The following is a 27384-nucleotide window of genomic DNA, read 5'->3' on the forward strand; positions in this document are numbered from 1 at the left end:
AATATAAAGCTTGTTACAAAGGGACTTAGATGTTGTAAATAATTAACTTTTTTCAGGAGACGTATTGTGTACTTAATGAGGAGTCCCTAGTACTTTAGAATGGTTAAACCCTTTATTAAGCACACCATAGAAGATGAGGTCGAAAGGCTTGGCTCTGATTATCATATTAATCATCTCAGGAAAACTCAATGCAGAAGGTAAAGTTAACTTTAAATATTCTTTTTTCTTTAATAATTATAAAGGGAAATTCTAACATTATTTCTCTTGAGCTTTTAATATAGTCTTTCATTTTTATGTACCAATTTTATAAAAAAGATACTTATAAATATAATTCGTTATAATATTTAGACAGACTTTTTCCTTTGAGAAAAACTACTGAACTATTCTTAGAGTAACATAGCTTAGAAAACCAAAACAAGACAAAAATAAAAACCTTTTACATCTTTAGTTTTGAGGGTATAGGTAGACCAGGATCTAAAGACTTCAAAGTGTTTTCAGGCTAACAGGCTAACGGTACCACCATTTGAAGCTGTAAGTTAACCTTAATTCTAATTTCAGAACAGAATTCATTCCTAACACTGCACAGCTTGTACAATTTTAATTCTTTGCTCTTAAAGAGAGAGCTTTCATGTGGGAAATTTTAAAAAGAACCATAAATCATCAGCAAGATCTTTGACTGTTGACACCTTGATTTTTATCCTAATTTTTATTCTTTGGTTGAAGATAGTAAGTAATGATTAGTAGGAAGACCATATGATTGTTTATGTAAATGAGGACATGCCTCAGGGTGAAAGCAGGTTTTATTAATACTCAAATGGGACAACAGGGGTAAATCAGTACTGTCCAGACAAGCAATACCTGTGGACTCCCTAACTGTTAGAAATCTTTCTACCCAGACTGCCTCATGTGTGAGGTGAATGTGAGTGTGCAAGTGTGGGTTATTTAGGAAGAGTTAACAATGTTCTTGGGCTGTAGGGATAAGAAGCCAGGCAAGTCATTAAGTATCAGCAAGAGTAGTAGACAAAGTAGGAAACCACAGCCATAAGCCTCTTTTAAAACACCTTAAGAAATTTCTTGAAATAAAATATCCGACAGATTATATATAATTGCCTTAGTTGAATAGTTTACTACAAATTTTCTGCCAGAAGAGGCTCTGCAATTAAAATTGTGAAAGTGAAATTAATAGAATTCATCTTACACATTTAATTCTACAATAAGATAATTTTTGTGTGAAGTTTCCTTTTATTTTTCTGTCTAAATAGGGAAAAAACAGCTGATATAATTGTCTATTATCTATACCATGAAAACACTGCAATATTCTAGCTAATTTTCTAATTACTGTGTAATTATAATCTTCTTTCACACAAACAAAGAAATGTCAGCTGCCTGAAGACAGGGACCATGACCTCATATTCCCATGCTTCCCCCACCCCCATCCGGAATCTTGGGGGCAAGATCAAGTTAAATATGCTCCTCATTTCATGTGACCATCACTGGCCTATGAGAAGTGTCACTTTTGTTTTATTTATACATTTTCCCTCTTCATTCCTGACCCTGAATTCCATTTCCCTTTCAACCAAACTGTTGAAAACCCAACTGTTGAAAACCCAACTGTTGGGACGCACTATAATGTTTGATATATCCTTAAATATGCAAATATCTTTGTAAACTATGTCTGGTTTTGTGTGTTTTACATTCATGTAAATGGAAGCTTGCCATAGATTTTATCTCATTGTTTCATTTTACTTGCTACTGTTTAAACATATTTCCTTGTTGCTGAATCTAGTTTGTTGCCCTTTGGTGCTACCTACCTTCATATATTTACTTATCCACTCTCCTAAGGATGGACACATAGTTTCCTCCTAACCTCAAGTAACTCTGAAATGAGTGCTTTCATGTAATCACCTTATTTCTCTGTGACGATTTCTCTTGCCTGTATATATCCCCCATGTGGGGCTATGGGCTCAATTCCTTTTCTTTGTTTCCTGATTTATAACATTAGCATTTCCCTCTGCTTTCTGCCTTTTAAAGAGCTGATTTGTGGGAGCTCTTTGCAGACAATACATTTTAACTTCTTGTCACTTTTAGACATTGCAAATTCCTTCTTCCAAAATGTGATGTGTGTGTTTTGTCAACAATACTTTTCATGGAAAGACATTCTCAATTTTCATATAATCAGATTCATGAACTTTTGCCTGTAGTTTCTGCTAGTTCTAAAGAGTCTTCTTTGTAAATCCCTGGTGGTATGGGTATGGAAAATTGTGAGAATCCTCAGGGGACGGGGCCTCCCCTGCGCATGTTTTTATCTGCTCCTTCCTTCCATCAGACTCTGGAAAGTTTCTTTTACTCATAATTCCTTGCCCACTTCCCTCAGCCCTGGGAGGGCACTGCTATTATTTTATGTCTCAGGGTAGCAAGAGGGTTGACTGTCGTCCCCAAGGCACTGAAGGCAAAATAATCCTATCCGCCCGGGTCTTCTACACACCCGCCACTTCCTCCCAACACAAACCCTAGGGGCTGCTCAATAACTGCTTTCTTTTAAGTGTATTTATGATTTTAAAGTCTCCAACATAAGGACAGATTTTTTAAAAATAAATGTTTTCTTTGGAGTATAATATATGCAGAAAAATGCAAAAAATCATAGGATGCCCCTCTATAAATGTTTACTAAATTTTACTGCACCCGGATCAACATATAGATTGGCACTAAAAAGCCTCCTAAATGTCCCTTTTTTTTTGCGGTACACGGGCCTCTCACTGTTGTGGCCTCTCCCATTGCGGAGCACAGGCTCCGGACGCGCAGGCTCAGCGGCCATGGCTCACGGGCCCAGCCACTCCGCGGCATGTGGGATCTTCCTGGACTGGGGCACGAACCCATGTCCCCTGCCTCAGCAGGCGGACTCTCAACCACTGCGCCACCAGGGGAGCCCCCTAAATGTCCCTTTTTAAAGGACTAAACCTCAGGTAACCATCCTGACTTCTCTGACCATGGATTATCTGGCACGAGGGTGACGTGCCAGAGGTGGGTGGAAGAGGCTTCCAAAGGGATACTCTCCAGAGCCATCCTGGAACAGGAGCCAGTGCTGCCAAGCTCCAACTCCACAGAGACCAAGGAGGAGCCTTCCCCCACCCCCTGAGCTTGAACACATCCCCAGAAAAAGCATAGGAGCCCCAGTAGAGCTGTGGGACTGGCCTGGGCCACCAGCTTCCCTGTGGCACCCTCTTCTCCATCCTCCTCTCCCCCGTGGCACCCTCCTCTCCATTTTCTCCCCCATGGCACTCTCCTCTCTATCCTCCTCTCCCCCGTGGCACCCTCCTCTCTATCCTCCTCTCCCCCGTGGCACCCTCCTCTCCATTCTCTCCCCCATGGCACCTTCCTCTCCATCCTCCTCTCCCCCATGGCACCTTCCTCTCCATCCTCCTCTTCCCCATGGCACCTTCCTCTCCATCCTCCTCCCCCGTGGCAACCTCCTCTCTATCCTCCTCTCCCCCATGGCACCTTCCTCTCTATCCTCCTCTCCCCCATGGCACCTTCCTCTCCATCCTCCTCTCTCCCATGGCACCTTCGTCTCCATCCTCCTCTTCCCCATGGCACCCTCCTCTCCATCCTCCTCTCTCCCGTGGCACCCTCCTCCCATCCTCACCACAGGGGAAGCAGGAGAGGACCATCTGCAGAGGATGAAAGCTCTGCCGACCATGCGGCAACAGCATTGCCGAAGATGAGAGCCAGGGTCTGGGCCTCTCAACATGCATCTCCTGAGGTGGCACCCTCCCCTGAATGGACTGACATGGTCCCAGACTGTAGAGTTCTTTGGGTTTGGCCTCAGTTCTGGTCCTTGCCTCAGGTCCAAGGAGGGCATGTGAAGCCCAGGCTGCTGCCAGCCCCACCCTCTCCAGAAGCCATCCAAAGGCAAATAATGTTAGTTATTTGGTGGGAGGCCTGGTGAAGGGGCGTGAGAACTACTGAAGCAGAGGATCAAGCAGAGGCTGGTGGATGGGGGTGAACCGCCCCCAACCCAGCCATAGACCCTGGGACAGAACCACACATCAAAGCGACAAGCACCCAAAAGAAGAATCTGGGGGGACCCTCTTATATCCAGGGGGCCTCCTGCCTTCCCACCACAAAAAGAAAAAGTCCTTCAGACATCGGAACTGCTCCTGCGGCTGAGGGCCGTCATCTTTGGCTCTTTCCCTCTGACCTCTGCCACTTGCTCCCAAAGCCTGACTCTCCCCTTGTGGGAGTGAGGGCTGGAGACGAAAGAACAGGGAGGTCCTGTGGTGTAGACCGTTTCTCACTCTGCGAGCACCCATCCTTCCTGGCCCAGGCCTGCTTCTCCCATCACGGCCCCTTGGGCTGTCCAGACGGGAGGCCCTGGGATCAGGAGCAAGGGACCAGTCTCGGAGGCTGCCTCTAGGCCTCCCTCTCCGGGTCTCACAGCGGGGTGTGTGCACCTTGTCTGACGGCTCCTGGCGAGGCCGGCTCTGGGTGAAGCCCAGTCCTGGTGGGAGAGGTTCCTTTCCCTGCACGGATGCCCTCGGCTGCCTGGCTTGACCTGCGCGATGAGCCGGGGACCCGGTCGCGCAGCCTGGCCTCCTCACCTCGCACGCTGTGTCTTTGGAAGCTCCGGGCAGGCTCTTCTCCTCATGGTCACACTGCTCTCTGGACCCCAAGACTGTCCTCTGGCCTTTCTCGGGTTGGCAGGTGGCCTGAGAAACCGAGTTACCATTCAAGCTCTGCAAACTGATGGAGATGCAGACGGCCCCCACCTGTGGCCGCTGGCGGAGCCGAGGCAAGAGCGGTGCAGTCTGCGCAGCACTGCCAGAGGACCCACCCGGCCTTGTGGGAAGAAGGGATGCTCAGGGCACCTGGGTGCTCACCAAGCAGGAGCGCAGCACGACCCTCCAGGCACTGGCTCTCCTGAATGTCCACGAGTCAACCTTTCGCCCCCGTGCACCTGGCACCGCCCATGGGTCTCAGGTCCTCCATGCGCTCCGTCGTCCCCGCGGCATCTCACCCACGGCAGCTGGGTGGTGGCGCCTTTCAGAAAACGGGAAGGCAGGTGGGAGGAGGTGGTGCCTGTGATGACGGTGTCCTCTGCTCTGGGAAGGCGCCTCTGGCCTGCGTGTCCGAGCTTGATGCCAACAGGATCTCTGAGCCCGGGGTAGTGGCCTGGGTCAGTACCCGCGGGCGCCAGGCTGCCATTGGCTACAACCACCGCTTTGGGTAAAGGTCTGTGTTTCATCAGTGCCTGTTGGGATTGAGGGCAGAACGCCTGGGCCTGATTTTTCTCGGCCATCTCTGCTGAGTTCCTGGTTGACCCTCGCCCCTCACCTTGATGGTCGGAGGTCTGATGGGACAGGAGGCAGATGCTGGGCTCATCCTCTGAGCTGCCACCACACGATACTCTTGAGAAGATAAAGCGCCAACCACCCTAGGACCTCAAGTCTGGGTGTAGGGTTGCTTGATGTGTCTGCAACAGCACCTCCCACCATGCAGTCTAAGAACCTGAGAACAACCATCCATCCCTCACATTCTACCACTGGCACCGATCCCTGCCTTCAACCTTTTGTTGCAGTGGGGCCAGTTCTTACTTCCCGTTTTACTACATTTCTCCTGGCTATCTCTGCCTGACAGCCGTGGCAGCTTCCAGAATGGACTGGTCCTCCTGAGGGGTAAGAACCCATCTGGCACCTGATGGAGGGGTTCCAGGCAAGTGTACCCACAGGCAGCCTGCATATCTGATGAGAGATGGGCATTGGACCTGGAGCAGGTCCATGACTGAGCTCTCCAGTGAGGTGACAAGGGCCCAGGGGGAGTGGCTGGGGGCTTGGTTGAATGAGTGGGGGAGGGGTGGGGGGTTGAAGCCTAGGGGAGGAGGGGCTCCTTCTTCCAGGAGTGGCACAAGTGGGGAAGGTGGGAGGTGGTGAGGTTGGCAGAAAGAAAAAGGAGGGGACTCAGTAGGAAATTAGGTGGCATGGCGGAGACAATCATAGGTCTGTGAGATTCACCATGAGCATCAACACTCGTGTTGCTGTGTAATATCCCTTGTGTGGATAATCTGGCATGTGTTTGTCTTTTCTGCTGTCAGTGGGCACTTGGTTGCTTCCAGTTGGTACCACATGCAGAGACTTGCCAGGAACACTCTCTTACACATGTGGGTGCACAGAGATGTGCTTTCAACGTGGTTTGTACATATTCTGTCATACTGTTTTCTCAGGAGAGGTCGTACCTGTTTACACTCTTACTTGCAGTGGTCTTGAGCTCCCTTTTCTCCATGTCCGCCCCAACCACTGGGGTAGTCAGTCTCTTCCAGGTCAGTCATTCCTCTGGATGTATGGTTCTATCTCACAGTGATTTAAATTTGCCTTTCCCTGGTGACTGATAAAGCTGAGTCCTCTTTGCTAGACCTCTCACCGTTTAATGTAAGGTTCTCACTCAAGTCTTTTATTTTTTCAGTTGGTTGTCTGTCTTTTTCTTAAAAAACAAAACAAGACAAAAGCCATTCATATGAAAACTTGTAACTGCGTATCTTAAGGAGAACCTCATCTATTCTAGAACTTTCCCATCCAATAATACAGTGGCCAGTAATCGCATGTGGCTTTTGAAATGAGACTAGTCCATATTGGGGTGTGCCATGAGTGTAAATACACACTGGAGTTCAGACTTAGTAGGAAAAAAATAATATGCTTTTAGTATATTGGGTTAAATAAAATCTGTTATTAAAATTAACTTCAACTGTTCCTTTTATTAATGTGCCTGCTAGAAATTTAAATATACATATATGGCTTGTGTTTCTATTAGAACGTACTGTTTGACAGAGTTAGGAAAGGCTTCTCTGAGGAACTGGCCTGCCCAGATTTATTCTGACTCTTGGGTGTTGTGGTTGCTAGCAGATTACTTCCTGATTGAAAAGGATTGGCAAAAAATACCCTAAAATGTTAAGTAATAAAAATAAGTACTGGGTACAGTGTCTGCAAACACTTTGAATTTAAAAACCTATTGTCACTTGATCACAAATTGTATGGTTTTAAATATATTTTTCAGTGTTCAGCTTGATATTTTCTCATTTCAGAGAAACCCTGTGGTTTTCCAAGTGTGGAAAATGGAAGGATTGCCCAATATTACTATACTTTTGAAAGTTATTACTTTCCAATGAGCATAAACCAAAATCTGTCATTTTCCTGCTTGGCTGGTTATACAACTGAAACTGGGAAACAAGAGACCCAGACCACGTGTACAGCAGCAGGATGGTCCCCAGAACCACGGTGCTTCAGTAAGTCAGTGGCGGGGTCAACATCACGTGATAACACGGAAATAAATGAGCTTGTAAAACTAGCATCCCCTAAAATATGGCAGGTGTCTAAACCTTTTGGTATATAAGAACAAAATTGCGGGCCAACTGTCTTTTTTACAAAATGAAAGCATATACTGTAATTCTGTAAATCACGTCTTTCATTAAAATGTTATCTTCTTTATCTGTTTGTAATATTACCCTGTGAAGAGAATACTGATAGTTAATTGAAATTGTTATTATCACATTGCAAGGAAGAGAGGCACTACTGCGTGAACACAACCTGAAGGGGCTAGTGCGCCACAGCTGGCTGGGAGGGATTCTGGGAAAAGGTCTGGAGCTGCCGAAGAGGCAAGAGACCTCCAAGAAGCCTGTGTGCGAGCACAGGTCACAATCCACACCTCCTCTCCCGGGAACCTGTGCAGCCCGCCACCGCCGGGTCCCAGGATCCAGGGACAACTTCCCCGGGAGAACGCAGGGCACGCCTCAGGCTGCTGCAACGTCACGCTGACCTCTGCCACCGCAGGCCCGCCCCGCACTCTGTGCCCCTCCCTCCCCCCGGCCTGAGTGAGCCAGGGCCCCCGAATCAGTGGCTCCTTTAACCCCATCCTGTCTGAGCGAACAAAAGATGCCCTCAGGCGACCTACACGCAGAGGCGGGGCCAAATCCAAAGCTGAACCCCAGGAGCTGTGCGAACAAATAAGAGAAAGGGAAATCTCTCCCAGCAGACTCAGGAGCAGCGGATTAAATCTCCACAATCAACTTGATGTACCCTGCATCTGTGGAATACCTGAATATACAACGAATCATCCCAAATTGAGGAGGTGGACTTTGGGAGCAATGATATGTACATATATTTTTTCCCTTTTTTCTCTTTTTCTGACTGGGTATGTTATGCTTCTGTGTGTATAGTTTTGCTTTTACCATTTGTCCTAGGGTTCTGTCTGTCCTTTTTTTTTTTGTTTGTTTGTTTTTTAGTATAGTTTTTAGCGCTTGTTACCATTGGTAGATTTGTTTTTTGCATTGGTCGCTCTCTTCTTTCTTTCTTTTTTTTATTACTTTTAAGTAACTTTTTTAAATAATTATTTTTTACTTTAATAACTATTTATTTTATTTTATTGTATCTTCTTTCTTTCTTTCCTTTCTTTCCTTTTCTTTCCTCCCTTTTATTCTGAGCTGTGTGGATGACAGGCTCTTGGTGCTCCAGCCAGGCATCAGGGCTGTGCCTCTGAGGTGGAAGAGCCAAGTTCAGGACATTGGACCACCAGAGACCTCCTGGCCTCACATAATATCAGTCGGTGAGAGCTCCCCAGAGATCTCCATCTCAATGCAAAGACCCAGCTCCACTCAACGACCAGCAACCTACAGTGCGGGATACCCTATGCCAAACAGCTAGCAAGACAGGAACACAACCCCACCCATTAGCAGAGAGGCTGCCTAAAAGCATAATAAGGTCACAGACACCCCAAACCACACCACCAGACATGGACCTGCCCACCAGAAAGACAAGATCAAGCCTCACCCACTAGTACACAGGCACTAGTCCCCTCCACCAGGAAGACTACACAACACACTGAACCAACCTTACCCACTGGGGACAGACACGAAAAACAACAGGAACTATGAACCAGCAGCCTGCAAAAAGGAGACCCTGAACACAGTAAGTTAAGCGAAATGAGAGGACAGAGAAACACACAGCAGAAGAAGGAGCAAGGTAAAAACCCAGCAGACCTAAAAAATTAAGAGGAAATAGGCTGTCTACCTGAAAGAGAATTCAGAATAATGATAGTAAAGATGAACAAATATATGGGAAATAGAATGGAGAAAATACAAGAAACGTTTAACAAGGACATAGAAGAACTAAAGAGCAAACAAACAATGAGAAATAACACAATAAATGAAATTAAAAATTCTCTAGAAGGAATCAATAGCAGAATAACTGAGGCAGAGGAACGGATAAGTGACCTGGAAGATAAAATAGGGGAACTAACTACTGCAGGGCAGAATAAAGAAAAAAAAATGAAAAGAACTGAGGACAGTCTCAGACACCTCTGGGACAACATTAAAGGCACCAACATTCTAACTATAGGGATCCCAAAAGAAGAAGAGAAAAGGAAAGGGACTGAGAAAATATTTGAAGAGATTATAGTTGAAATCTTCCTTAATATGGGAAAGGAAATAGTTAATCAAGTCCAGGAAGCACAGAGTGTCCCATACAGGATAAATCCAAGGAGAAACATGGCAAGACACATATTAATCAAACTGTCAAAAATTAAATACAAAGAAAAAATATTCAAAGCAGCAAGGGAAAAAAAACAAATAACATACAAGGGAATCTCCATAAGGTTAACAGCTGATCGTTCAGCAAAAACTCTGTAAGCCAGAAGGGAGTGGCAGGATATATTTAAAGCGATGAAAGGGAAAAACCTACAACCAAGATTACTCTACCCAGCAAGGTTCTTATTCAGAATTGATGGATAAATTAAAACATTTACAGACAAGCAAAAGCTAAGAGAATTCAGCACAACAAAAACAGCTTTACAACAAATGCTAAACGAACTTCTCTAGGCAGGAAACGCAAGAGAAGGAAAAGACCTACAATAACAAACCCCAAACAGTTAAGAAAATGGTAATAGGAATATACATATCAATAATTCCCTTAAATGTAAATGGATTAAATGCTCCAAACAAAACATAGAGACTGGATGAATGGATATAAAAACAAGACCCATATATGCTGTCTACAAGATGCCCCCTTCTGACCTAGGGAAACATACAGACTGAAAGTGAGGGGATGGAAGAAGATATTCCATGCAAATGGAAATCAAAAGAAAGCTGAAGTAGCAATTCTCATATCACAAAATATAGACTTTAAAACAAAGACTATTACAAGAGAAAAGGAAGGACACTACATAATGATCAAGGGATCAATCAAAGAAGAGGATATAACAATTGTAAATATTTATGCACCCAACATAGGAGCACCTCAATACATAAGGCAAATACTAACAGCCATAAAAAGGGAAATTGACAGTAACACAATCATAGTAGGGGACTTTAACACCCCACATTCACCAATGGACAGATCATCCAAAATTAAAATAAATAAGGAAACACAAGCTTTAAATGATACATTAAATAAGATGGACTTAATTGACATTTATAGGACATTCCATCCAAAGACAACAGAATACACTTTCTTCTCAAGTGCTCATGGAACGTTCTCCAGGATAAATCGTATCTTGGGTCACAAATCAAGCCTTGGTAAATTTAAGAAAATTGAAGTCGTATCAAGTATCTTTTCCGACCACAATGTTGAGATTAGATATCAATTACAGGAAAAAATCTGTAAAAAATACAAACACATGGAGGCTAAACAAAACACTATTTAATAACCAAGAGATCACTGAAAATATCAGAGGAAATCAAAAATACCTAGAAACAAATGACAATGAAAACACAACGGCCCAAAGCCTGTGGGATGCAGCAAAAGCAGTTCTAAGAGGGAAGTTTATAGCAATACAATCCTGCCTTAAGAAACAAGAAACATCTGAAATGTAAAACCTAACCTGACACCTAAAACAATTAGAGAAAGAAGAACAAAAAAACCCCCCAAAGTTAGCAGAAGGAAAGAAATCATAAAGATCAAATCAGAAATAAATGAAAAAGAAATGAAGGAAACAATAACAAAGATCAATAAATTTAAAAGCTGGTTCTTTAAGAAGATAAATGAAATTGATAAACCATTAGGCAGACTCATCAAGAGAAAAAGGGAGAACACTCAAATCAATAGAATTAGAAATGAAAAAGGAGAAGTAACAACTGACACTGCAGAAATACAAAGGATCTTGAGAGAGTACTACAAGCAACTCTATGCCAATAAAATGGACAACCTGGAATAAATAGACAAATTCTTAGAAATGCACAACCTTCTGAGACAACCAGGAAGAAATAGAAAATATAAACAGACCAATCACAAGCAATGAATTTGAAACTATGATTAAAAATCTTCCAACAAAAAAAAGCCCAGGACCAGATGGCTTCACAGGAGAATTCTATCAAATATTTAGAGAAGAGCTAATACCTACCCTTCTCAAACTCTTCCAAAATATAGCAGAGGGTGGAAAACTCCCAAGCTCATTCCACGCGGCCACCATCACCCTGATACCAAAACCAGACAAAGATGTCACAAAGAAAACTGCAGGCCAATATCACTGATGAACATAGATGCAAAAATCCTCAATAAAATACCAACAAACAGAATCCAGCAGCACATTAAAAGGGTCATACACCATGATCAAGGGGGGTTTATCCCAGGAATGCAAGAATTCTTCAATATACGCAAGCCAATCAATGTGACACACCATATTAACAAATTGAATGAGAAAAACCATATGATCATCTCCATAGACGCAGAGAAAGCTTTTGACAAAATTCAACACCCATTTATGATTAAAAAAAACCCTGCAGAAAGTAGGCATAGAGGGAACTTACCTCAACATAATAAAGGCCATATATGACAAACCCACAGCCAACATCGTCTTTAATGGTGAAAAACTGAAACCATTTCCACTAAGATCAGGAATAAGACAAGGTTGCCCACCCTCACCACTATTATTCAACATACTTTTGTAGGTTTTAGCCACAGCAATCAGAGAAGAAAATGAAATAAAAGGAATCCAAATCAGAAAAGAAGAAGTAAAGCTGTCACTGTTTGCAGATGACATGATACTATACACAGAGAATCCTAAAGATGCTACCAGAAAACTACTAGAGCTGATCAATCAATTTGGTAAAGTAGCAGGATAGAAAATGAATGCACAGAACTCTCTTGCATTCCTATACACTAAAGATGAAAAACCTGAAAGTGAAATTAAGAAAACACTCCCATTACCATTGCAACAAAAAGAAAGAAATATCTAGGAATAAACCTACCTAAGGAGACAAAAGACCTGTATGCAGAAAATTATATGACACTGATGAAAGAAATTAATGATGATACAAATAGATGGAGAGATATAACATGTTCTTGAATTGGAAGAATCAACATTGTGAAAATGACTATACTACCCAAAGCAATCTACAGATTCAATGCAATCCCTATCAAACTATCACTGGCATTTTTCACGGAACTAGAACAAAATAATTCCACAATTTGTATGGAAACACAAAAGACCCCGAATAGCCAAAGCAGTCTTGAGAAAGAAAAACAGAGCTAGAGCAGTCAGGCTCCCTGACTTCAGACTATACTACAAAGCTACTGTAATCAAGACAGGATGGTACTGGCACAAAAACATAAATACAGATCAATGGAACAGGATGGAAAGCCCAGAGATAAACCCACGCACATATGTCACCTTATCTTTGATAAAGGAGGCAAGAATATACAGTGGAGAAAAGACAGCCTCTTCAGTAAGTGGTGCTGGGAAAACTGGACAGCTACACGTAAAAGAATGAAATTACTACAGTCCCTAACACCATACACAAAAATAAACTCAAAATGGATTAAAGACCTAAATGTAAGGCCAGACACTATTAAACTCTTAGAGGAAAATATAGGCAGAACACTCTATGACATAAATCACAGGAAGATTCTTTTTGACCTACCTCCTAGAGAAATGGAAATAAAAACAAAAACAAATGGGACCTAATGAAACTTCAAAGCTTTTGCACAGCAAAGGAAACCATAAAAAAGACAAAAAGACAACCCTCCAAAAGATTTGCAAATGAAGCAACTGACAAAGGATTAATCTCCAAAATTTACAAGCAGCTCATGCAGCTCAATATCAAAAGAACAAACAATGCAATCCAAAAATGGGCAGAAGAACTAAATAGACATTTCTCCAAAGAAGATATACAGATTGCCAACAAACACATGAAAGAATGCTCAGCATCGTTAATCATTAGAGAAATGCAAATCAAAACTACAATGAGATATCATCTCACACCAGTCAGAATGGCCATCATCAAAAAATCTAGAAACAATAAATGCTGGAGAGGGTGTGGAGAAAAGGGAACCCTCTTGCACTGTTGGTGGGAATGTAAATTGATACAGCCACTATGGAGAACAGTATGGAGGTTCCTTATAAAACTAAAAATAGAACTATCATATGACCCAGCAATCCCACTACTGGGCATATACCCTGAAAAAACCACAATTCAAAAAGAGTCATGTACCACAATATTCATTGCAGCTCTATTTACAATAGCCAGGACATGGAAGCAACCTAAGTGTCCATCAACAGACGAATGGATAAAGAAGATGTGGCACATATGTAAAATGGAATATTACTCAGCCATAAAAGGAAATGAAACTGAGTTATTTGTAGTGAGGTGGATGGACCTAGAGTCTGTCATACAGAGTGAAGTAAGTCTGAAAGAGAAAAACAAATAACATATGCTAACACATATATATGGAATCTAAAAAAACAGGAAAAAAGGTCATGAAGAACATAGGGGCAAGACAGGAATAAAGACACAGACCTACTGGAGAATGGACTTGAGGATACAGGGAGGGGGAAGCGTAAGCTGGGACAAAGTGAGAGAGTGGCATGGACACATATACACTACCAAATGTAAAAGAGATAGCTAGTGGGAAGTAGCCGCATAGCACAGGGAGATCAACTCGTGCTTTGTGACCACCTAGAGGGGTGGGATAGGGAGGGTGGGAGGTAGGGAGATACAAGAGGGAAGAAATATGTTGATATATGTATATGTATAACTGATTCACTTTGTTATAAAGCAGAAAGTAATACACCATTGTAAAGCAATTATACTCCAATAAAGATGTTAAAAAAAAAAAAAAGAATGAGGGGATTTTACAGAGAGTTCTGCAGGAGACCGAAAAATGCTTGACATTGGCCTTAGGAAGCATATATAGGGTGGTTACTCTAGTATTTTATCATTTGAAAGACTCTCCTTTGTATGACAACTTTTTCTCACATAATATCCATTGAAAAATGTGTTTTTTTGAGTTCAAATTTGTGAAAAGGAAATCTGATCGGCTCATCTCAATATTTCATGTGAGGCTACACTAGAGTCAAACTATCAGCTGGCTTCCATGGAGTCAGGTTACCTCTCTTGATTGACACATTCCCCAAGCTCTGTTTTGCAGAGTAAGGCACTTTGGTTAAGTCAGTTTCATTCAGAAGAAGTGGGTATGTTGCTTATGGTGGTCGATATGTCCAGTGAACATATCTACTTGGGATAATTATCCACTTCATGACTTGAGGACGGAGCATCAGTTTAAGCATTGCACTTTTAGTATTAACATGGACCACAGATTAACTGTAATAAATACATCTCACTCATTACTAGAGCATAAAAGTAAATTAAACATCTTAGATGAGGTGATGTGAGAGCAGTGAAGTAGGACCCAGAAAAGGATGTTGCAGGGTTAGCATTGCAGTGTCAGGATTGAGACACCCTCTGTGGCCAGACTGCCGCCTGTGAATACTGCTCCAACACTGAAAAGTGGCTTAAACATTCCGAGCTGGACTTTCTCACCTATAAAATGCGAATCATACAGCTTCGATGAAATCATCTTTATAAAGGGCTCGCCACACAGCAAGTACAACATATATTTAAACTAATATTAACCTTGGACAAGTCTCTTCACCTTTCTGAATTGGTTTGTTATGAGGGTCCGTTAATGAGGCTTAAAAAATGATTAAACTCCATACAATGCTAAGGTAAATGTACTGTCCAACACATCACAGTCCCAAGTATTTAGTAAAAATTAGCTCTGTGAACTCCAAGGTTTTGAGTAGCACGTCTGTGACTCAGTCACAGTTTACATGGACTGACTATGGAGTCTTACTGTGCAGGTAGGTGATCAGAGGCTTAAAAAATAAATGAACACACTTTTCACATTAAATTGTCTGCATGATTCTTTAAGGATCCATAGAGTAGGTATATGTGCTTTAGTTACATCATGTTAAAAATTATCAAATGCAGTGGCCTCAAAAGTATTAGGAAGTAAACCCAAAAGAAATTCTTTCTATTTTCCATTAATGACAATTAGTTAGAGGAAGATCTCTGGATATATTTTCTAACGTAGATGAGGTAGGGGTGGGATGACTGTGAGAACCGAAGTTAGTACATCCAAGAAATTTATTGTCAAGTTGAATCAACTTTTAAAGAAATTTGATGCAGAGCAAGCAGGATGGTTCCAAAATTAAATTAAATCAAGGAATTGTGGAGTGAACATTTTTCTTTCTCCTTAAAATTCCAAGAATAATATTAAATGTTTGCATTGTTAGTTTTACAACTTAGTAAAGAACAAGCTTAATTTCATCAATTTAGAACAGAAATATTTTTTCCCCACAGAAAAATGCCCTAAGCCTGACCTGAGGAACGGTTACGTCTTTGACACAAAATTATTTTACAAAATTCAAGAGAACATGCGTTATCGTTGTGCATCAGGGTACAAAACCACAACAGGGCAGGATGAAGGAGTGGTTCAATGCCTCCCTGTTGGATGGTCTTCTCAGCCAACCTGTAGGAAGGAACATGGTATGTTTTTAAGAATTATCTCCTAAATCTGAAGGTAAGAGCTTGTGAGTTCAATGCTTTCTTATATGGGTAGGCATTCTTGTTTAAATATAATTGTTATTTTATTATGTCTCTCGATGCAGGAAGTTATTATATTGTTTCCCTCTAATGCTGGGTGTTTCCTTAATCCAAGGATTCCCAACCTCTACCACACACCTACTCCAGCAGTTCCTATTTTTTACTAGTAAACAGAATTGGAGTGGAATAAAAGGAAAGACCCTTAATGAAACTTTCTGTCACAACATACATAAATTAGTATTTCCTTCATTAGAGAAGAGTTTGAAATAATGCACATTATTTTATACCTCAAACCAATATCAGATAAACTTAAAAATAACCCAATCAGGGACTTCCCTGGTGGTGCAGTGGTTGTGAATCCACCTGCCAATACAGGGGACATGGGTTCGAGCCCTGGTCCGGGAAAATTCCACATGCTGCGGAGCAACTAAGCCTGTGTGCCACAGCTACTGAGCCTGCGCTCTAGAGCCTGCGAGCCACAACTACTGAGCCCGCATGCCACAGCTACTGAAGCCCACGCTCCTAGAGCCTATGCTCTGCAGCAAGACAAGTCACCACAATGAGAAGCCTGTGCACAGCAACAAAGAGTAGCCCCAACTCACCACAACTAGAGAAAGCCCACATGCAGCAGCAAAGACCCAACGCAGCCAAAAATAAATAAATAAAAAATAAATTTATTTTAAGAATAACCCACTTATTTGAATATATATATGTATATGTATATATACATATATATATAGTTAGTGTGGTGTTATCTATTTAAATTATACAAATCCACAGATGGGACATCATCAAAAAATCGCTACTGCACAAGTTTTCTGTTGAATTGTGACCTTTGGCCAAATACACTAGAGTAGAATTTTAAAGACTGAAGACAGGTAGAGTTAGGACTCAGGGTGCATGAAGAAAGGGAATCCAGAGACAAAGGCGAACTGATTATTTTTCAATTTTGCCAAGAGCTGATTCTGTCATATATTGTTAAAATTCATAGAAAATACTTTTTGAGATTTCCTTTTAATATTCTAGGTTTAGGGATGGAGTTCATAAAACAAATGACTTTAATTTCATTTTTTTTTTTAGAAACATGTTTGGCCCCTGAATTACATCACGGAAATTATTCCACAACACAGAAGATGTTCAAAGTGAAGGACAAAATACGATATGAGTGTGCCTCTGGGTACCACACAGCTTCCGGGAAGAGGACAGAGGAGGTGGAGTGTCACCCGTACGGATGGGCCCTCACCCCACGATGTGCCAGTAGGTTCTCACTTTGAAGACGATTACTTTCACTTTGAAAACTCCCTCTCAGAAATGGGTACAAGTTGTTATGTGAATTATGTTCCTTTTTTCATGTTTTTTTGCCTCTGGTTTTAATGATGTTGACAGTAGGCTTTCATCATTTCAAGCTCTCAAAGAGGGAAAAATCCTTTTAGCTCAGATACTTAAATTAAAAATAAGTTTAATGATATTCAATAAATATATAAATTGGCAAGCTTTTACTAGGAATAACAAAATTTGGCAAAGTTGCTGATTTCTAATTCAGATATGGCAGGTAAGTAGTGGGTGAATTTTGTTCTAGCAGGAAAAATAACACTTCTTTGTTTTTTATTTGTTCTTTCATTTTTAGAATTAATATGTTCTTCTTTAAGATCAATAGAAAATGGTTATTTTCATCCTGTGAAGCAAACCTATGAAGAAGGAGACGTAGTTCAGTTTTTCTGTCATAAAAATTATTATCTAAGTGGATCTGATTTAATTCAGTGCTATAACTTTGGTTGGTACCCAGAACCTCCTGTCTGTGAAGGTAATTTTTAAAATTTCATACTCACACAAATAAAATATCATGTCTGAATCAGCTTTAATTTCTTTAATTTCTATGGAAAAAAGTCTCTGATGATATCTAATTCTTCTCCAGAGTGCTATTTTTTTTAATAAATATTGTCTTTTAAATCAGTGCTATTTTCAACAGTCTTTAATACATTTAATCTGAAGAAATCTTAATTTTTACATTAGTTTGTAGAGTGGATATATCTTTTAAATATATTTTTAAAAATCTATTATAAATTGTAAATCTCTTATTATAATGAATACTTGTTGTTGGGAATTAACTAGATCCAGTTGTCCCAAGGTGGCAGCTTTGTGGAGGTACTTTCTTATTACTTAGCCACATATTCCCTGATGTGAAAATAGTCTTCAGAACAGTGGGGTAAAGAGCAGGAAAAGCAGCAGAATGTTACCCAGATTGAAAATGAAAACTCAGGTCATCCAGTAAGAGCCACTGTCAAATGGGACGTCTGTGGTTCCATTTATATCACTGGCTGTGTTCAAGCAGGTGGTATGATTACCTGTTAAGAGACATCAATTCAATAGTCATATAATCACACCTTCAATGTTATATGAAGGAGGTCCTGGTCTAGCAGAGGAAACAGATACAAATCATAGGTACAATGTGACAACTGGTGTAATAAAGTCAGGTATAAGGTGTTTGAACAAATACTGAAGGTTCTGATTGATATGGTGTGGGACAGTGTTTACAGAGGTGATGGATAATGTCTGAACTGGGCCTTAAAAGATAAATAGGACTTGGAGGATTCGGAAGGATGGGGAGAGGTAAAGGGCTTGATAGCCTCTATTGTCTCTGTAATGTAGGAAATAGGGTCATTATTAACAGGCAGGAGAAAGACAGGAAAGGAAAACTTGGAAGAGAGTAGTGAAGATTTGAAACAGTTGCTGGGAGGAAAGAAAGAGGGGTCACCAGGGTTATGCAGTGGGGTTTCCCAGAACTGCCATCATTCTCTAAATGCTGCCATCATTCTCTAAATGCTCATTCTCTAAACAATGACTTTAATTTTTTTTTGTTAGAAGTATTCTTTTTAAAACTTTCCAGTGGTGCCCAACAGCCTTGCTCTAACAGCAGAGAGGAAGATTGTTAGCAAATTACCTGTAGCATATTATTTCAAAATGAAATGGCAGACCCCTACCTACTTATCACCTGTTCGCCCCACTCCCACCAAATTAAGTCAGGGGCCAACATTCCTGCTATCGTTTTCTAGCAAACAGTCCTTAGATGTAGGATGGGCAGTGTAGTCGTCTGAGTAATGCCTCCCTCCCTCCCAAAAGAAAATATTCATATTCAAGTCCCTGGAACCAGTGAATGTTACCTTATAGGGCAAAAGGGACTTTGCAGATGTGATGAAATTAAGGATCTGGAGAGAGGAATAATGTCTGGGATTACCCATGTGGGCTCCAAATGTAATCATAAGCATCATAATTATATAAGAGGGAGGCAGAGGGAGATTTGACTACAGAAGATCAAGTATGAGATGTGACGATGGAAGCAAAGGTTGGAGTGAAAAAGGAAGGGGTCATAAGCCAAGGAGTGCACGCAGCCCCCAGAAGCTTGCAGAGGCAAAGAAGCTGCTTGTCTCCTAAAGGCTCCAGAAGGAACACAGCTCTCCTGATACCTTGATTTCAGCCCAGTGAAACCGATTCTGGACTTTGGCTTCCAGAAATGTAAGGGAATAAAGGTGTGCTATTTTTTAAGCCTCTCCATTGTGGTAATCGGTCACAGCAGCCGTGGGAAATTAATATAGTCAGTATTTTAGAATAGTTAAGAGCAGGAGATTTAAATTCAGATAGACACGGGTTTAGGAACAGATCCACCACTTACTAATAATTTACTTACTTCATAAGTTTGGGTTTCTTTGTCTGTAATACGGGAGATGTAATAGTCCCCACTTAACAAAGTGATTTTAAGATTAAAGGAGACAATGAACGTAACGTGCTGGCGCTTTTAGTTTCCTATTGGCACGGACTTAACAGCTTGAAACCACACACCTGTGTCTCGCAGTTTCTGCGGGTCAGGATTCTGGGTGGAGCTGACCTGGCTCTGTGTCCGTGTCTAACAAAGCTGCGGTCAAGGCGTCAGGTGGGACTGCAGTGTCATCTGGGGCTGGGCTCGGGAAGAACCTGCTTTCAAGTTCACTGTGGTTTGTGGCAGCATTTGGAGCTGGGCAGGCTGCTGAGCAGAGGGCGTCAGTCTCCTCCTGGATGCCCCTGCAGGCAGCCCCGTGCCCCCTGCCCTCTGACCCACCCCGTGTGGAAACTCGCGATGAAGCAGCTTGCTTCTCTTCCAGATCAGCTGCGAAAGAGCTCGGCAAGAACGGCCTTACCGTACTGTGCTGCGAGAGTATGTGTGCATGATCACACGCATCCATCCTCGTGGCTGTGTTTAAACAGGTCACGTGCATCCCACCATCATTGCTTAGAAGCAAGTCCCAGTTCCTGTTCTTGGGGAGGGGCGTGACTCAAGGAAGTCAGCCTCAGGATGTGGGGATCCAGGGGGTGGCCCCAGTCTGTCTGCCCTACTTCTTAGGGTCCTTGGCACAGTGAATGTGCTTATGAAATCTTAACTATTATTTTTTGGTAATTACATGACTAAATATACTGATGTTTCTCCATAAAAGGAAGAAGAAATCGATGTCCTCCTCCCCCTGTGCCTCTGACCTCCAGAATTCAAAGGTACTCAACCACTTATCGTCACGGAGAAACAGTGCGTATAGAGTGTGGACTTAACTTTGAGAGGCAGGGATCAGAGGAGATACGCTGTGAAAGTGGAAAATGGACAGAACCTCCCAAATGCACTGGTTAGCAGCACCTCAAATGAGCTTTCCCTAAAATGAACCTGCGTGCATGTGGAGCTAAGTGGTCTCTTCTGTCGCAATTTTCCCTTTTCAGAAGAAAAGCAGAGGATGGGCTGTGAGGACCCGCCCTTGGTTGAGAATGCTGCAGCAAACCTATCCTCCCAGGTCTATTATAACGGGGATAAAGTGACATACGTGTGTGAAAGAGGGTATCACCTCCGGGGACCAGAAGAAATAACTTGTAAACGTGGAAAATGGACCCTTCCCCCTGAGTGTGTTGGTATGTGTGCTGCGTTTCCCATCCAGAGCTAAGCCTAGTGTGTAACATTTTCCTTTGTTTAATTCACACACTTACAGCAACGGTCCATTGCTTAGAAGAGTTTGAAACACACAGATAGAGCACTTACTCTGCTATTTTTCCTGAGCATATGGAGCTCTCTGTAGAATTTAACTGGATATAAAGAATTGGGAAACAAACAAGTTTTTAACATCTTGATGATAGTACTTTTGCATCTGGCCATTCTGAGCCCTCCACCCTCTGAGCCATATACCTGCTCTTTCATCTCACTGAAGGGCACAACCAGGGTACCACTCCTCGGTGCTACCCATCCTGCCATCCTTCTCATTTCTTTTTTTTTTTTTTTTTTTTTTTTTTTTTTTTTGCGGTATGCGGGCCTCTCACTGTTGTGGCCTCTCCCGTTGTGGAGCGCAGGCTCAGCGGCCATGGCTCACGGGCCCAGCCGCTCTGCGGCATGTGGGATCTTCCCGGACTGGGGCACGAACCCGCGTCCCCTGCGTCGGCAGGGGGACTCTCAACCACTAAGCCACCAGGGAAGCCCTCTCCTCATTTCTTGATCAGCTCCTGGAGAGACCTCCACAGACATGTTTACCGAGGATATCTGTTGTGTAAGAGAAAAGCTATTAAAGATGCTAGAGAAATTAGCCGAATAGGAGAAAGACTCTGAAGACAGAGAGAAAAATGGAAATTTTCATCCTTGGGTTGATTGAGATCTGAGATGAAGCAAGATGAGAAGGAAAAAATAAAAATGGATAATAACAAAGGTCAGTTTTTAAATGGACCATAATCGTTAGGTTAAAGAACACTGTTTACCTTTCTGTACATTTTAAGAACATCTATAGCATGAGTCCTTCAGAAGCAAGAAAAGTGAAAAATCCGCTGCATACTTGTCCTTCAGCAAAACATTTGCTCTTTAGTTTGGCTTAGTAAATTTTAACAATACTTAGCTGAATAAAGTTTCTCTGATTCTGGTACACTGAGAGATCAATTGTCCTAAATTACATAGTGAAATATTAAAGTACTATTGTATGTGCAACTGTATTATATCATTATGTTGTTATGTTTGTATTAATTTAAAAATAACTTCTTTTCTTAGGAAATACTGAGAATTGTAATTCTCCACCTGATGTAATAAATGGAGCTGTTATTGGTGGATTATTAGCAAGCTACCCAACAGGATCCTCAGTGGAATATAGATGCAATGAATATTACTTATTGAGAGGAGCAAAAATATCTCATTGTGAACAAGGAAAATGGTCATCCCCACCTGTTTGCTTAGGTAAGATAGAGAACACATTGAATTAAAAAAATTTTTCCCAGCCTTATTGAGATACAATTGACATATAACCTTGTGTATGTTTAAGGTGTATAATGTGATGATTTGATACACAAATACATTGTGAAATTATTACCACAATAAGGTTAGTTTATTTATCCTTCACCTCATGTAATTTTGGGAGTTGTTATGATGAGAGCATTCAAGATCCACTCTTACCAACTTTTAAGTGCACAACATTGGGGTGGTTTTTTTTTAAATTTTATCTTATTTATTTTTTTTATATATTGTTTTGTACATTCGGTCCCTGGAACTTATTCTGCTTATAGCAGGACACATTGAATTTGTTTTACCCTTATGTTTGTATTCTTACGTGATTTTCATATAATGTTTTATAGCATGGAAAAGAGAATTTTGTATATATCTTTCATTCTTCAAGTGGTTTACCTTATCGTTTCTGTCAGCAGAAAAACATCCCTAGTATCTTAGGGTTTAGGCTATACTCGTTCTTACCCCACTGCATTTTTTTTTTTAATGTGGTAACATAAGAACAACAAAACTTTACCGTTTTAACCATGTTTAAGTGTCTACTTCAGTGGCATTAAACATAATCACATTTGTGTGTCTGATTACATTTGTGTTGTTTTTCTCCTAACTGGAATTTCCCCTGGTTGTTTATATTCCTCGTTGTCTCTCTTATTGTCCTCAGAATGTCATTTGGACAGAAGAATAATCAATCCAATTCTTTCCTTGGTAGAGCATGTCGTTTATAGCTTTCTTTGCCACTGCTTCCTCACTTTTGTTTTATCTTGTTGAGCAGATAAAAACGTTTGTAGTTACTCTATATTTTGGATTAAGGCATAGATTAATTAATGTTAATGTTTTCAAGTAGAAAACTGAGGCAGCTATCTAAATAATTACCTAAATTGAAATTACTTTGGGAAAACAATATTCACCTTTCATTTCAAGCCTATAGATTTGCCTCATTTTTTAACTTTGCTAGTCAGAGTTACATTTAAAAGTAATGTACCTGGTCACTACAGTTGCAAAGAACTTCTTACATTGTGACTTCTACAAATAGAAAATTGCATGATAAACTCCCTATAAGTTAAAAAAGACATTTAGTTAAAAATATTAGCCCTTTAAACTACAAAAGCAAATCATTGTTATCTACCAGAAAATTAATAAACATACAGAATAAACTAGAAGAAAACAGAAAATATCAGTAACCTTGCTGGAAACGTCAATGACTTAGATAATGGTCTTTTACACCTTTTTCTACACCAGCTTCCAACATACATATTCACAAAACTGTATGATATCATGAAGAGGCTATGAATCTTGTTTCTTTCACTTAAACTATATTATGAACATGGTTTGATATATTTCTACATTATATTTTAATGGCTATACAGTTTTCCTTAATGCAGATATGCCATAATTTAATTACTTTTTGATGGACATTTAGTGTGTTTTCAACATTTTTATATTCCACACAGTACATCTTGTACTAAATATTTGTACATGTAAATAATCTTTAGTTTTTAATAAAATTAATTCTATTTATTTCACATGTTTTGTTTTTGTTTTCAGATTATCTGAAGAGGAATTTCTGGATCAAAGAGATCTGGAATTTTAATTAAATTTCTGATAATTGCCAAACTGCCCTTCATAAAGTTTATTCTGATTTATGATCCTAGCCTCAGTGAATTAATGAAGTAGTTTCTTAATCTTTGTGAACGTGAATATCTTAATCTTTACATATTGTTAATTAAAATTAAAATTACTTTAATTGGATTTATTTGGGTATTAATCAGTTGACATTTTTCAATTTTCTAATGGCCATAGGTGGTTTTTCAATGAACTGATTGTTCATAGTTTAGCGATTTTCCCATACCCATAAGAGCTTTATCTATATAAATTACATTATCAACTTGACAGGCATGTATATTGCAGCTATTTTTTGTTTTCCTCTTTTATTTATAGTGTTTTTAATATACATAAATTTAAGTTTTAAGTCAGCTCTTTCAGCATCTCCTTTGTGGTTTCTCTCCTTCAAGTCATTCTTAGTTTGCTGTTCACAGTCACATTCAGATATATCTTCACCTGTAGTTTTTCTGTTGCTCTCATATTTTCATAAATGATTTTGATGTTAAGCTTTTGATGATGTGATTGATATTGCATTGAATGGAAGTACAGTCATCTCTGAGGATAGAGACTGGACCGAAATTGTAAAGGAAAAGCTAGTAATGGAACAATCCCATAGGGAACAATAAGGTTTAAGGAAACCTATCATTTTCTGTCTGGAGCAATTGCCTCATGACATTTAGGCTTGGTGCCCACAGCCTAAAGCAAATACTGAGTGAAGATCATTTATTGTCATCAGGGCAAGAGGAGAGAGCTTTGTGCATCTTACTTGTCCTGTGGAACTGAAAATACTCTCACTACGAATGGGAAAGATGGTGCGATAAGGAGCAGCATTTCCCATCTGTGAATTCTTCCAGATGTTATGAACTTCTTAACCTCCCCACTGCTGGTCTTCCCTGCCCTTATCCTACTTCAGCCAGTCTGGTCTCATTACTCCTCCCCAAGTAAGCCAGGTGTGCTCTCACCTCAAGGTAGTTCCCCGCGCCTGGAATGCCCTTCCCGCAAAAAATGACTTGGTTCAGGGGCTTCCCTGGTGGCGCAGTGGTTGAGAGTCCACCTGCCGATGCAGGGGACACGGGTTCGTGCCCCGGTCCGGGAAGATCCCACACGCCACGGAGCGGCTGGGCCCGTGAGCCATGGCCGTTGGGCCTGCACGTCCGGAGCCTGTGCTCCGCAACGGGAGAGGCCACAACAGTGAAAAGAAATGACTTGGTTCACTCCTTAGCCTTCTGCAAGTCTGTTCAAAGATTACTTATTTAAGCCTGTCCCAACCACCTTACCCAGAAGCACAGTCCCCCTTCCCCCACGCCTCCACTATTAATTTTCCTATCACACTTATTATATGTAGTTTAAAGATGGCCCCAAATTATAAGATCCATATATTTATTACATTTATTGTTGATTGTGTGTGTGTGTCTCCCAGTTAGAAGGTAATCTCCATGAGGGCAGGGATCTTTGTTTTATTCACCGACGAATATCAAGTGGTAAGTGTCCCACAAATATTACACAGTTAATACATTTTCTATTTGAAGATTTTATTTTATAGGAAGGAAATCAGGATGAACCTAAGTGGTTGTTGCCTTAAACAATATTTTTAATGTTTCAAATTAAGTGGTTTTAATTTATGATATGTTGAAGATAATACAAAATATATAAATTCATTTGACAGCAATAAAATGTATCCTTTATCATGTATATGTGTGAAGAGCTTTAATAATGATAAATGGTAAATATAAAATACCGCTTTTGATGCCTGTCATAATTTTTTTTGTAAAAATATATCACTTTCATACTTGTGACATGAGTAAAGAATTGAAAAGACCCTTTGTTTTACAGAGCCGTGTACAGTTAACATGGATGACATGAGCAGAAATAACCTAGGGATGAAGTGGAATTATGAAGGGAAGATCTTACATGGAGATTTAATAGATTTTGTATGTAAACAGGGGTATGACTTGTCTCCATCAACTGCACCCTCTGAATTATCGGTGCAGTGCAACAGAGGTGAAGTGAAATATCCTTCATGTATTAGAAAAGGTAAAACAATAGTGCTTCCTGACAATTTCTTGGGTGACCAATATCACAGGTGATCAGTATGAGTTCAAAGGATAAGACCCTAAGCAATCCACCACCCTCATCATCTAATCTATAAAATTGGGAATGACCTGGTCAATTTCCAATCAGCACATACCCTTAAATAGGATCTATGCTGACCTCTTTTAATTCTGTAAGTCAGTTTTATAAAGAGAAATCATGAGATTTTGTACATATCACCAGACTTTCAGAGGATGGATCACCCTCTTGTGAGCAATCAACAACCCTGTAAAGCATTGCTTTCCTCAGGGTTTGCAGGGCAGCAGTGTCTCAGAAGAGGGCTTAAGGTAGAGCGAGAGACTTTGTGTACTCCTCGGGCATGGGACTGTCACTTTTAATAAGGAAACAGGAAGAGAATGCATACAGAAAGCATGGCCTCAAGACGGATCTTATATGCTTTCACTTTTGGCAAATAGAAAGGGGAAAAGTAAAATCACAATAATTAATACTTTGCTAGTTTTAAACGTGTATTTAATATTATGATATACTAATTGCAATCATAAATTTTATGTATGAAGTTATTGCAGAAATGCTTTTGATATTTAAAAATTACTTGAGAGATGTCTTAAAAATGCTTTTACATGAAATGTATTGTTTTATTTCTGTAGAGATTATAAAAACACTGGCTGCCTATTGTAGCAATTCATTGCAGACTTTATTATTTTTGCAGAATCTAAAAGAACATGTGCATCTCCCCCACTTATTAAAAATGGAGTTATTAAGAGTTCAACAGTCAGGACCTATGAAAATGGTTCCTCAGTGGAATACAGATGTTTCGAGCACCATTTCCTACAAGGGTCTCAGGAGTCCTATTGTTTAGAGGGCGTGTGGACTACACCACCATTGTGTTTGGGTAAGTACTGCCACATATGTCTCTATTTATTAAAATAAAACCATATTTTTCACTTCCTCTTCTCTTCGAGTTGATATAGCACTAATATAAAATTTAAATTTTGCATTTTTGTTATTTTATTAGTGTGCTTGTTGAATTACTGGTTTCTACTCTTTCCTCTAGATCATAAATAACTAGAATTCAGCTCATTCTGACAAGTACTTTTTAAGTACAAACCATACATGAGGTACTGGGTTGGTAGGACCTATAGGATGGTTAAGCTGTGTGCTGTGGGTAACCAGTCTAACAGTGGTCATTCAGTGTTATTGGTGCTGTGCTAGAAAACACGAGGACAGCGGGAAACAGATATAGGAATGGTCCCCTCAATCTGAAAGATGATAATGCCTTGTTGATGAGGCATCCTAATAAAAGTAACACTATCTCCCAAAATTCTCAGGAGTCATAAAATAGCATATTTTTAAATGAAAAGAAAATATTTCTTTGTGTTTATATCTGACTTTCATTTATTTTCTTATCTTATTTCACTGTCTTGGACTTCAGTATAATGCTGAGTATAAGTGGTGGGTATCTGTGTTCTGATCTCATAACTAAATCTTTCAGTAGTTCATCTTTAAATATGGTGTTACAAATACGTTAAAAAAAATCAAAATAAAGATATAGAAACCACCTATTTCTATTTTGCTAAGAGTTTAAAAAAACCTTCAGTGAGTT

At 40.5% G+C, this 27384-nt stretch overlaps 2 protein-coding genes across 3 annotated transcripts in view; one reads left to right on the top strand and one right to left on the bottom strand.

Annotated features, from left to right (window-relative positions):
- Positions 1-4851: 4851 nt before the first annotated feature.
- Positions 4852-5319, bottom strand: LOC116757183 (ataxin-1-like). The gene has a single exon (XM_032638650.1). It carries the CDS (start codon positions 5294-5296, stop codon positions 4874-4876), a length of 423 nt encoding a protein of 140 aa, XP_032494541.1. The 5' UTR covers positions 5297-5319; the 3' UTR covers positions 4852-4873.
- A 620-nt stretch (positions 5320-5939) lies between these two features.
- F13B (coagulation factor XIII B chain) overlaps positions 5940-27384 on the top strand; it is a 33331-nt gene continuing 11886 nt past the window's right edge. For both annotated transcript variants that reach the window (XM_032638636.1, XM_032638629.1), the window contains exons 1-10: positions 5940-6313; positions 7073-7273; positions 15620-15805; positions 16943-17119; positions 17490-17666; positions 20329-20508; positions 20600-20785; positions 21900-22082; positions 25563-25763; positions 26491-26673. In XM_032638636.1, coding sequence (XP_032494527.1) covers positions 6064-6313; positions 7073-7273; positions 15620-15805; positions 16943-17119; positions 17490-17666; positions 20329-20508; positions 20600-20785; positions 21900-22082; positions 25563-25763; positions 26491-26673 — 1924 coding nt within the window. In that variant the 5' untranslated portion in view covers positions 5940-6063. The remainder of the gene's footprint in view (positions 6314-7072; positions 7274-15619; positions 15806-16942; positions 17120-17489; positions 17667-20328; positions 20509-20599; positions 20786-21899; positions 22083-25562; positions 25764-26490; positions 26674-27384) is intronic.

Source organism: Phocoena sinus, chromosome 1, assembly GCF_008692025.1.
Source record: "Phocoena sinus isolate mPhoSin1 chromosome 1, mPhoSin1.pri, whole genome shotgun sequence".
In the NCBI taxonomy this organism is placed as follows: domain Eukaryota; kingdom Metazoa; phylum Chordata; class Mammalia; order Artiodactyla; family Phocoenidae; genus Phocoena; species Phocoena sinus.

Bases quoted from the DNA above. Each gene is read 5' to 3' on its own strand.
- LOC116757183 (XM_032638650.1), bottom strand. From the start codon at position 5,296: ATGGCCGAGAAAAATCAGGCCCAGGCGTTCTGCCCTCAATCCCAACAG.